General features: G+C 40.5%; 1 protein-coding gene across 9 annotated transcripts in view; it reads right to left on the bottom strand.

Annotated features, from left to right (window-relative positions):
• The window catches only part of PBRM1 (polybromo 1), a 149,138-nt gene that overhangs the window by 40,619 nt on the left and 96,115 nt on the right, over nt 1-12,404 (bottom strand). For 6 of the 9 annotated variants that reach the window (XM_025375914.1, XM_025375913.1, XM_025375912.1 and 3 more), the window contains 3 exons: nt 5,261-5,446; nt 3,877-4,034; nt 2,884-3,147 (listed from right to left, as the gene is read on the bottom strand). In XM_025375914.1, coding sequence (XP_025231699.1) covers nt 2,884-3,147; nt 3,877-4,034; nt 5,261-5,446 — 608 coding nt within the window. The remainder of the gene's footprint in view (nt 1-2,883; nt 3,148-3,876; nt 4,035-5,260; nt 5,447-12,404) is intronic. The other 3 variants (XM_025375920.1, XM_025375919.1, XM_025375916.1) reach the window with 2 other exon arrangements.

Below are 12,404 nucleotides of genomic sequence, written 5' to 3'. Positions count from 1 at the left end.
CCTGACCGCGTGATCCGCCGGTCTCGGCCTCCCAAAGTGCTGGGATTACAGGCTTGAGCCACCGTGCCCGGCCAACTTTTTTTTTTTTTGAGGCGGAGTCTCGCTCTGTCGCCCAGGCTGGAGTGCAGTGGCTGGATCTCCGCTTACTGCAAGCTCCACCTCCCGGGTTTACGCCATTCTCCTGCCTCAGCCTCCGGAGTAGCTGGGACTACAGGCCCCCGCCACCTCGCCCGGCTAGTTTTTTGTATTTCTTAGTAGAGACGGGGTTTCACCGGATTAGCCAGGATGGTCTCGATCTCCTGACCTCGTGATCCACCCGTCTCGGCCTCCCAAAGTGCTGGGATTACAGGCTTGAGCCACTGCGCCCGGCCAAGGTTATTTCTTGATGTATTTTGTTGTTAATGGATATTTTCTTCCATAAGATTTTTCTAACAGTTGCTAAAGTGTATTCAACACTTTCACTTTACTTTCAAAAGTCTTTTTTTTTTTTTTTTTTGAGACGGAGTCTGGCTCTGTGGCCCAGGCTGGAGTGCAGTGACCAGATCTCAGCGCACTGCAAGCTCCGCCTCCCGGGTTCACGCCATTCTCCTGCCTCAGCCTCCCGAGTAGCTGGGACTACAGGCGCCCGCCACCACGCCCAGCTCATTTTTTGTGTTTTTAGTAGAGACAGGGTTTCACCGTGTTAGCCAGGATGGTCTCGATTTCCTAACCTCGTGATCCGCCCATCTCGGCCTCCCAAAGTGCTGGGATTACAGGCTTGAGCCACCGCGCCCGGCCTCAAAAGTCTTACTAGTTTATATATGAAGACTATTCATTTACATATGGATTTTGAAAATTTCTATTTGCCAAATTTTCTGTTTCCAAACCTTTTCAGTTAATTTCCCCCAATTATCTGCAAAAAAGTATTCTTGCTTTTTTTTTTTCTTTGAGACGGTCTTGCTCTGTTGTTCAGGCTGGAGTGCAGTGGTGCAATCACAGTTCACTGCAGCCTCTACCTCCTGGGCGCACAGGATACCCCCATCTCAGCCATCCAAGTAGTTGGGTCTACAGGCATGTGCCACCATGCCTGGCTAATTTTTGTACTTTTGTAGGGATAGGGTTTCACCATGATTCCCAGGCTAGTCTCAAAATCCTGGACTCAAGTGATCCACCTGCCTTGGCCTCCCAAAGTTCTAGGATTACAGGTATGAGCCAACACTATCGTCTTCTTGCTTCTTTATTGTCAATATTTTTACTGCTTTTGTTTATCTAACTACATTGGTTAATTTCAGAAAAATATTAAGAAGCAGTAGAACAGTAAGCCCCTTTGTCCAGTATGTAACTTTAAAAAGGAATCTGTTTTATAGGCTTTAAGCTTGAGACACAAATATGAATTAAAAAAAAATTTACACTAGAGGAGATACCTATTGAAAGACTTTAAAAAAACCAAGATGGGTTCTCTACCAAATAATTTTTTCCTTTGATCTAATGGAATAATGAATGAAATTTAAAGATTTTCCTAACTTTGAACAATTCTTGCTTTCTTAGAATGAATTCCCACTTCTTGATCATGTTGTTCTCAAAGAAGTAATTTGATTTCACTTACTTTTTTTCCCCAAGTAATTTTTGCATCAATATACACGAATAACACTGAGTTGCAGTTTTTTGTTTTTATTTTTCAGGTTGTAAAATCAAGATTATCCTGGCTTTGCAAAACGAACTGGAAATTTCTTGTTCTCCCTGCTCTGAAACAGCTTCAACAGTATAATAATCATAGGTCCCTTAAACAAAAAGTCGCCTATGGAACTGTCTGACCTCAGTACTCTTTGGGGCCAGTTCTATGATACTTTGAAAAATTTCTTCATGTTGTTGTACATTTCTGTATTATATCTCTTCCTGATTCCATTTTGGTAATTTGTAATATCCTAGACAATTAGCCATTTTATTCAGGTTTTCAAATTTATTAGCAGAAATGTATAGTCTTTACATTTCTTTCACATTTATTTATTTATTTATTTATTTTTTGAGACAGAGTTTTGCTCTTGTTGCCCAGGCTGGAGTGCAATAGCAGGATCTCGGCTCACTGCAACTTCCACCTCCTGGGTTCAAGCGATTCTCCTGCCTCAGCCTCCTGGGTAGTTACGTTTACAGGCGTCCGCCACCACACTGAGATAATTTTTTGTATTTTTAGTAGAGACAGGGTTTCACCATGTTGGCCAGGCTGGTCTCGAACTCCTGACCTCAGGTAATCCACTGACCCCGGCCTCCCAAAGTGCTGGGATTACAGGTGTGAGCTACCGTACCCGGCCTTCTTCCACATTTTGTGCCAGAGTTTAACCCCTTTCTTTTCCCGTTATTAGATAGTTGGCAGTTTATCTAATTGGACTTGTCAAATAATTAGCTCTTAGATTTACTTTAAATTTTTTTTTTTTTTGAGACAGAGTCCCACTCTTGCTCAGGCTGGAGTGCAGTGGCATGGTCTCAGCTCACTGCAGCCTCCGCCTCCCGGGTTCACGCCGTTCTCCTGCCTCAGCCTCCCAGGCAGCTGGTATTACAGGCACGCACCACCACACCCAGCTACTTTTTGCATTTTTAGTAGAGATGGGGTTTCACCATGTTGGTCAGGCTGGTCTCGAACTCCTGACCTCCTGACCTGCCCGCCTTGGCCTCCCAAAATGCTGGGATTACAGGTGTGAACCAATGCACCTGGCCTGATTTACTTTTAAATTATAATGTACAGTTTTAAAAGTGTAACTTTCTTTCTGTTATAGTTTCCTTCTTTCTGTTTGGCTAAGGTTTTGTGTTGTTGCTCTTTTCTTGAGTTTGAATACTTTATTCATTTATTTTCTGGAACAGCTGTTTTGAGATGTAAAATTTTTTTCTGTGTGGCTATTATCTGCATACCTTTTCCAAGTTAAAACTGTCTTCGGCTCGACTGTCCTCTGAGTTGTCTGTATTCTTCTCATCATCACCTTTATCTGCATTTGCAAATACAGAGGCCACGCGAACCACAGGCAGAGGCACATCCCGAGGGACAAACCTAACTGAACTGACGGGCATGGTCCACAGTTTAATTTTCTTAAAAGATTTGGTTTTGGCAGAATACCGTGATTCACAGACAAAAACATCCTCATCTCGGAAGTTTTCTGGGCATAATTTAAAGTATTCCTGGGGGGTGGGGAGGGCATAAGAATAAAACTAGTTAGGTGAATTTTCTGAAAACCAATTAAAAAAAAAAAAGCAAATAACCAACCAACCTAACAAAAACTGAACTGATTCAACTTTCTGGCAGTTAACAAAAAATAATAAATGACCAGAGATTTAAAAGTATTTCTTTGGCTACAGAATGGACTTATTAGATATGCACCGTTTAAATTATAAAAACAAATAATTCCATTTAGCTTACAATTACTCTTTGAAAACATATGATTAGATACGCACCCTTTAAATTATAAAAACAAATAATTCCATTTAGCTTATAATTGCTCTTTGAAAACATACGATCATTTAGTATAACTATAATCTTTCTTAAAGCTTTGAAGAGGGCTCCTGTGTGTGTATCAGACAGATACACAAAAAGCACACATTATTACCTAAAAACCAAACTGAAAATTTGTAATGATTATCCTTCAAAAAACACCATACTTAAAAATTAGCCTGTCAATATTAAAAACTTAACCTAATTGCATTACAGCCAAATAGTGTAAGCAGCAACTTGTCTTTCACAACCAAGTTCAGGTTAATTCCTTCCCAAATCTTTACATATAGCTATACAGACACAGCTGAAAAAACAGTTTAAAACAGAGTTCCTAATTTTGTAAATATCAATATTTTCTGTGTTTTAAAATTTTATTCCTAGGGAATGAGTGATACTTTGGGGTTTAATGAGTTTCTTACCTTGACAAACATGACCACACACTTGCCTAGAATTTTACTAACTGGAACTTTGTTGTAATAGTCACTCTTAAAAACTTCTTTTTCTAGAAATTTTCGTGTAGCCAGGTGGAATGTTTCATTTGGTCGGTAAAACCAACAGCCATATAACCATTTTTCACCTCAAAAATGGGGGGTGGGGGAGGGGGAAGAGAAAGAAAATCATTGTTAACAGAAATCACTTTTTTTTTTTTTTAAGAGACTGGGTCTCACAATGTTGCCCAGGCTATACTTGAATTCCTGGGCCAAAGTGGTCCTCCAACCTCAGCCTCCTGAGTAGCTGGGACTACAAGTATAAGTCACTGTGTCCAGCTCAGAAATCACACATTCTTTGCAAAATTAGGAAATATACCATCAATCCATTCTGCCATGATCTGAACCTAGCACTGTGCTTATTTTTACAGCTACAGTTTCTTAATATAATTATCCATAGGAAAAATAATACTCTAAAATAATAAAGTGTAATGAGGCCTAAAAAATGCATGCTACTTTTTCCCCCTCATATATATATCCACCCTCAACCTCTTGGGCTCAAGTGATCATCCTGCCTCAGCCTCTCAAGTTGCCTGGACCACAGCAAGTGCGACCATGCCCTAATTTTCTTATTTTTTCTAGAGAAGCGGTCTTGCCATGTTACCCAGGCTCTTCTTCATATTAAAAGCCATATAAAATATATAATGAGGAGGACAGGTGATGAGACCTGCTCCACTGTGCTCTGGTTAGTACATACCTAGAGTTGTGCACTTTAGTAAGGGTATACATATACTACTGAAGGACATATTTACCTCTCTGGTGAAGGAATACAAAAGTATTTCATGTGATAAACAGCTCAAAGAACTGGACTGCCTGGATCACATTTCCACCAACTTTTGGTTTCATTAACTTCTATGCATACTCTATGTCTCAATTTAAAGGCAACTGTTCTAGAAAGCCTTTTTGAAAACAAATGCCAAGCCAAGGCATGTCATTCTATAATAATTTCTTTTTTGATCATAATCTTCCTTACTGGAGTAGTTTTGCAAGGGAAAAACATGAACTTTTTGTTCTTTTGAATCTCTGTCACTCCACAGAAAGGTTGGCTCAAAGTATGTTTTTAATAAGTATCAACTGAACGAATGAATTTCAACCAGACTTTAAGAAGCTGTATTTCTTTTGACTCAACTATGACACTGCCCAATAGGTCCTATGTTTTTCATATGATGGGTGCTTACTTACATTTATTGATATATTGAATAATTATTATGGAAAGGCATAAGATATCTGAGTTAAAATTTTCTTCCCTGAGGAGCAAGGAGAAGTCAAATAGTCATATCTCACTAAACTGTTCTTTGATTTAAAACAAACTTACCAGCTGAATCCTCCCACAGTCTTTCAATACAGACTATATGTGGTTGTAGGTTGGCCTCTGCAGGTTCCACATAGACATAATCTCCAACATGGTACATGCTGTTTTTAAAGCTACAATCCTGGCTGTATGTGCGATGTAAGCCTGAAAGGCCTGCAGCACCAGAGGAATCTTCACTCTTTTCAGCTTCTTAGGTAAAAAAAATAAATAAATAAAGGAAAAAAGTACTCACCAAAGGGATGCTGGAGTCAGATGTAGGATTCAAACAACACGTACTAATAATACATTCAATACATTTAATTCCATTTGCAACGTGCGAAGGCAGGAATCAGCAACAGTATGATCTTCACATTCCTAATAGCCTCTACTCAAAACTGTATTTTTGAATTACAACCATCATTAATTTAAATGAATATGTAACTACACAAAGGATGTATAGAATAAAAACATCATCTTACTAATAAATGATCACATGGTCATTTCGGATAATATTGAAAGGCACAAAGAAGTACATACGTCGTTTCAAATCAGGTATTTCTAGAGATAATCTCTGATATACTTCACTTCCACCTTAAGGCTTCTCAATGTGTTTCATTTCACTAACAAGTTATTACACAAATATGACACATTTAATGCAGTCATAGAATTGAAGAAATATAGAATATGTATATTCTACAATAAACTATATATGTATGTATATATATTTAATATATCATGAACACTTGCCCTGACAGGAAATGCTTTTTTCAAAATGACTTTTATTTTTATTTATTTTTTTCGAGATGGAGTTTCGCTCTTGTTGCCCAGGCTGGAGTGCAGTGGCACAATCTCAGCTCACCGCAACCTCCGCCTTCCAGGTTCAAGCGAGTCTCCTGCCTCAGCCTCCCGAGTAGCTGGGATTACAGGCATGCACCACCATGCCCGGCTAATTTTGTATTTTTAGTAGAGATGGGTTTCTCCATGTTGGTCAGGCTGGTCTCGATCTCCCAACCTCAGATCTGCCCGCCTCAGCCTCCCAAAACTGTGCGATTACAGGCGTGAGCCACTGTGCCCAGCCGACTTTTATTTTTGTTAAGTAAAACTTATTAGTTCCAGTACAGGCCGGGAGCAGTAGCTCATGCCAGTAATCCCAGCACTTTGGGAGGCCGAGGCAGGCGGATCACTTGAGGTCAAGAGTTCAAGGCCAGCCTGGCTAACATGGTGAAACCTCGTCTCTACTAAAAATATAAAAAAATTAGCCAGCATGGTGGCGGGTGCCTGTAGTCCCAGCTACTTGGGAGGTTGAGACAGAAGAATCGCTTAAACCTGGGAGGTGAATGTTGTAGTGAACCAAGACTGCACCACTGCACTCCAGACTGGGTGACAGAGTAAGACTCTGTCTCAAAAAAAGAAAAAAAAAAAAGTTCCAGTACAAGCTATCATTTGCAAATATCATAAGGTTTTTATTGAGGATAAGGCTTTGCCCAAATTTTTGATTACTTCCTTAGGTTAATTTCCCATAAACGGAAGAGCTAATAATCAGCATTTTAAATGTTATTTATTTTATTCTTCTGGAAACATTTTTTTTTTTTCTTTTTTTAGATGGAGTCTCACTCTGTCACCCAGTCTTGAACTCCTGACCTCAAGTGATCCGGCTCCCTTGGCCTCCTAAAGTGCTGGGATTACAGGCGTGAGTTACTGTGCCTATCTAAATTTTAAAATAGTTTTTCTAGTTCTGTGAAGAATGTCATTGGTGATTTGATAGGATTAGCATTGAATCTGTAAATTGCTTTGGGCAGTATGGCCATTTTAATAACATTGATTCTTCCTATCCATGAGCATGGAATGTTTTTTCATTTGCTTCTGTCATCTCTGATTTCTTTGGGCAGTGAGTAATTCTCATTGTAGGGATCTTTCACCTCTCTGGTTAGCTGTATCTCTAGGTATTTTATTCTTTTTGTGGCAGTTGTGAATGAGAATGTGTTCCTGATCTGGCTCGTGGCTTGGCTGCTATTGGTATAAGAATGATAGTGATTTTTGTACACTGATTGTGTATCCTGATACTTTGCTGAAGTTTACCAGCTGAAGGAGCTTTTGGGCTGAGACTATGGGTTTATTAGATATAGAATTATATCATCTGCAAACAGATGTAGTTTGACTTCCCCTCTTCCTACTTGAATGCCCTTTATTTCTCTCTCTTACCTGACTGCCCTGGCCAGGACTTCTAATACTATGTTGAATAGGAGTGGTGGGAGACAGCATTCTTCTCTTGTATCAGTTTTCAAAGGGAATGTTTCCAGCTTTTGGTCATTTCAGTATGATGTTGGGTGGCTTTGTAATAGATGGCTCTTATTATTTAGAGGTATGTTCCTTTAATACCTAGTTTATCTAGAGTTTTTAACATGCCAAAAGCCTTTTCTACATCTATTGAAATAATGTAGTTGTCGTCTTTAGTTCTTTTTTTTTTTTTGAGCTGGAGTCTTGCTCTTGTCTCCCAGGCAGGAGTGTAATGGCACGATCTCGGCTCACTGCAATCCCCGCCTCCCAAGTTCAAGCAATTCTCCTGCTTCAGTCTCCTGAGTAGCTGGGATTACAAGGTGCCCACCACCATGCTTGGTTAATTTTTGTATTTTCAGTAGAGATGGGGTTTCACCATCTTGGCCAGGCTGGTCTTGAACTCCTGACCTCGTGATCCACCCACCTTGGGCTTCCAAGGTGTTGGGATTACAGGCGTGAGCCACTACGCCCGGCCTTTTTTTTTTTTTTTTTTTGATACAATCTTGCTCTGATGCCCAGGCCGGAATGCAGTGGCACCATCTTGGCTCACTGCAACCTCTGCCTCCCAGGTTCAAGAAATTCTCCTGCCTCAGCCTCCCAAGTAGCTGGGATTACAAGTGCCCACTACCGTGACGGCCTAATTTTTGTATTTTGAGTAGAGATGGGGATTCACCATCTTGGCCAGGCTGGTCTTGAACTCCTGACCTTATGATCCACCCGCCTCAGCCTCCCAAGGTACTGGGATTACAGGCGTGAGCCACCACACCAGAGTTTTTTTTTTTTTTTTTTTTTTCTGAGATGGAGTCTCGCTCTGCCACCCAGGCTGGAGTGCAGTGGTGTGATCTTGGCTCACTGCAGTCTCTGCCTCCTGGGTTCAAGTGATTCTCCTGCCTCGGCCTCTCAAATAGCTAGGACTACAAGTGCGCACCACCACACCTGGCTAATTTTTGTATTTTTTTGCAGAGACAGGGTTTCATGTTGGTCAGGTTGGTCTTGAACTCCTGACCTCAGGTGATCCACCCATCTCGGCCTACCAAAGTGCTGGGATTATAGGCATGGGCCACCATACCCGGCCATCTTTAGTTCTTTTAATGTGATGAATTCACATTTATTCATTTGCATATGCTGAACCAACCTTGCATCCCAGGGATAAAGCCTACTTAACCATGGTGGATTAGCTACTTGATGTGCTGCTGGATTTGGTTTGCTAGTTATTTTCTTAAGGATTTCTGCATTAATGAACATCAAGGATATTGCCTAAAGTTTTTCTGTTGTCTCTGCCAGGTTTTGGTATCAAGATGCTGGCCTCAAAGAACGAGCTGGGGAGGAGTCCCTCCTCCTCAGTTGTTTGGAACAGTTTCAGCAGAAATGGTACCAGCTCTTCTTTGTACATCTGGTAGAATCTGGCTGTGAATTCACCTGGTCCTGGGCCTTTTTTGGTTGCTAGGCTATACATTACTAATTCAATCTTGGAGCTTGTTATTGGTCTATTCAGGGATTCAATTTCCTCCTGGTTTCAGCCTCGGGAGGGTGTATGCGTTCAGGAATTTATCTGTTTCTTCTAGATTTTCTAGTTTGTGTGCACAGAGGTGTTCATAGTAGTATCTCCTGGTTATTTGTATTTCTGAGGGGTCAGTGGCAACATCCGCTTTGTTGTTTCTAATTGTGTTTACTTGGATTTTCTCTCTTTTTCATTAGTCTAGCTAGCGGACCATCTTACTAACTTTTTCAAAAAACCAACTCCTAGATTTGTTAATCTTTTGAATGGTTTTCCTGTCTCAGTCTCCTTCAGTTCAGCTCTGATTATTTCTTTTTTTCTGCTAGCTTTGGGATTGGTTTGCTCGTTTTTCTAGTTCTTTCTGTTACAAAGTTGGGTTGTTAATGTGAGATCTTTCCAGCTTTTTTAGAAAAAAAAAAAACAAAACAAAGAAAACAAGAGTCTAGCTCTGTCACCCAGGCTGCAGTGCGCTGGCACAATCTCGGCTCACTGCCACCTCCACCTCCTGGGTTCAGGTGATTCTTGTGCCTCAGCCTTCCGAATAGCTGGGACTACAGGCACACACTGCCATATCTGGCTAAATTCTGCATTTTTAGTAGAGAAGAGATTTTGCCATGTTGGCTAGGGTGGTCTCAAACTCCTAGCCTCAGGCAGTCCACTCTCCTTGGCCTCCCAAAGTGCTTGGGTTACAGGTATGAGCCACCGTGCCCGGTCACTGACCTACCTTTTTGATGTGGGTGTTTAGTGTGATGAATTTCCCTCTTAACACTGTCTTAGCTGTGTCCCAGAGATTTTGGTATGTTGTGTCTTTGTTTTCGTTCGTTTCAAAGAACTTCTTGATATCTACCTTAATTTCATTATTTACCCAAAAGTCATCCAGGAGTAGGTTGGTTAATTTCCATATAATTGTATGGTTTTGAGTGATTTTCTTAGTCTTGATTTCTATTTTTATTGTGCCGTGGTCCAAGATAGTGGTTGGTATAATTTTCCTTTTTTGCATTTTCTGAGGATTGTTTTATGTCCAATTATGTGGTTGATATTAGAGTATGTGCCATCTGGTAATGAGAAGAATGCATATTCTGTTCATCTTTGGGTGGAGAGTTCCCTAGATGTCTATCAGGTACATTTGGCCCAGTGTTGTGTTCAGGTCCGGAATATCATTGTTAATTTTCTGCTCTGATAGTCTAATACTGTCAGTTGGGTGTTAAAGTCTCCCAGTATTAGGTGGGAGTTTTAAGAGATGAGGTGAAGTCCTGCTGTGTTATCCAGGCTGGTCTTGAAGGCCTAGGCTCAAGCAATCCTCCTGCCTTGCCTCCCACAGTGCTGGGATTACAGGCATGAGCCCCTATACCCAGGCCTTTTTCTTTTTTTATTATGTGGGAGTGTAAGTCTCTCTGAAGGTCTCTAAGAACTTGCTTTACGAGTCTGGGTGCTCTTGTTTTGTGTGCATATATTATTTAGGATAAGTCTTCTTGTTGAACTGAACCTTTTACCATTATGTAATGCCCTCCTTTGTCTTTTTTTATCTTTGTTAGTCTGTTTTGTCTGAAATTACATTACAACCCTTGCTTTTTTCTGTTTTCCATTTGCTTGGTAGATTTTTCTCCATCCCTTTATTTTGAGCTTGTGGGTGTCATTATGGGTCTCATGGGATGAGAGATGGGCTCCTGAAGACAGCATCCTATTATATCTTGCTTGTTTATCCAGCTTGCCACTCTGTTTCTTTCAATTGGGGCATTTAGCCTATTTACATTTAAGGTCAGTATTGATATGTGTGGATCTGATCTTGTCATTATGTTGTTAGCTGGAAGCAATCTTGTTTGTGTGGTTGCTTTACAGTGTCATTGGTTGATATACTTAAGTGTGTTTTTGTAGTGTCTGGTAACAGTCTTTCCTTTTCATATTTAGTGCTTCTTTTGGGAGCTACTGCAAGGCAGGTCTGGTGGTAAAAAATTCCCTCAGCATCTGCTTGAGGAAAAAGGACTCTATTTCTCCTCTGCTTATGAAGTTTGGTTTGGCCGGATAGAAATTACTGGTTGGAATTTCTTTTCCTTAAGATGTTGAAAACAGGCCCCCAATCTCTTCTTGGCTTGCAGGGTTTGTGCTGACAGGTCCACAGTTAGTCTTCTGGGCTTCCTTTTGAAGGTGACCTGTCATTTTTTCTTTCGTTTTGACCTTGGAGAATCTGATGATTATGTGTCTTGGAGAAGATCTTGTGAAGTATTTTGTGGGGATTCTCTGGGTTTCCTGAATTGCGATGTTGGAGGAAAGAAGGCACTCTGGCTTTTGAGTAGTTAGAGTTCTTGTGCTGGTTCTTTCTCATCTTTGTGGGCTAATGTTCCTTCAATCTTTAAAGTTGCTATCCTTTGGCTTTTTTTTTTTTCATTCTTTTATCCTATTTGATGACCTTGGGTGTTTGATTGTGGTATAAGATGGGTTCAGTTGATGGGCTTAGTTTCTAGAGGATTTTAGGGGGCCAAGGCTCAGCTCAGGACTCCTGGACTGTGTGCTCCAACTCTGGGGAACTGGTATCAGGCCCTGGCTTTTGGATAAAAGTCATTTTAACTGGGGTGAGATGATATCTCATTGTTTTTTCTGATGATCAGTGATGTTCAGCACCTTTTCATATACCTGTTTGCCATTTGTATGTCTCCTTTTGGCAAATGTATATTCAGGTCTTTTGCCCACTTTTTAACTGGATTATTAGATTTTCTCTTAAGGAGTTGCTTGAGTTCCTCATACATTCTGGTTACTAATCCATTGTGAGATGGGTAGTTTGCAGATCGTTTTTTCCCATTCTGTGAGTTGTCCCTTCACTTTGTCTCCTTTGCTGTGCAGAGGCTTTTTAACTTGATGTAATCCTATTTATCTACTTTTGTTTTGGTTGCCTGAGACTGTTGGGTATTACTCAAGAAATCCTTGCCTAGTCCAGTTTTATTCTAGTAGTTTCATAGTTTTGGGTATTAGATTTAAGTCTTTAATCCATTTTGATTTTTGTATATGGCAAGAGACAGGGGGCTAATTTCATTATTCTGTATACTGATATCTAGTTTTCCCAGCACCGTTTATTGAAGAGACTGTCCTTTCCCCAATGTATGTTCTTGGCACTGTTGTCAAAAATGAGTTCACTGTAGATGTAAGGATTTGTTTCTGGGTTCTCTACTCTTTTCCATTGGTCTATATGTCTGTTTTTATGCCAGCACCATGCTGTTTCAGATACTATATAGCTCTGTAATATAAACTGAAGTCAGGTAATGTGATTCCTCCAGTTTTCTTTTGGCTCAAAATAACTTTAGCTATTCTGAGTCTTTTATGGTTCCATATAAATTGTAGGACTGTGGCTGGGCGCGGTGGTTGACGCCTGTAATCCCAGCACTTTGGGAGGCCGAGGAG

The sequence above is a fragment of the Theropithecus gelada genome, chromosome 2, assembly GCF_003255815.1.
Source record: "Theropithecus gelada isolate Dixy chromosome 2, Tgel_1.0, whole genome shotgun sequence".
NCBI classification, from domain to species: Eukaryota; Metazoa; Chordata; class Mammalia; order Primates; family Cercopithecidae; genus Theropithecus; species Theropithecus gelada.
This window is presented reverse-complemented; position numbering and strand designations above follow the sequence as displayed.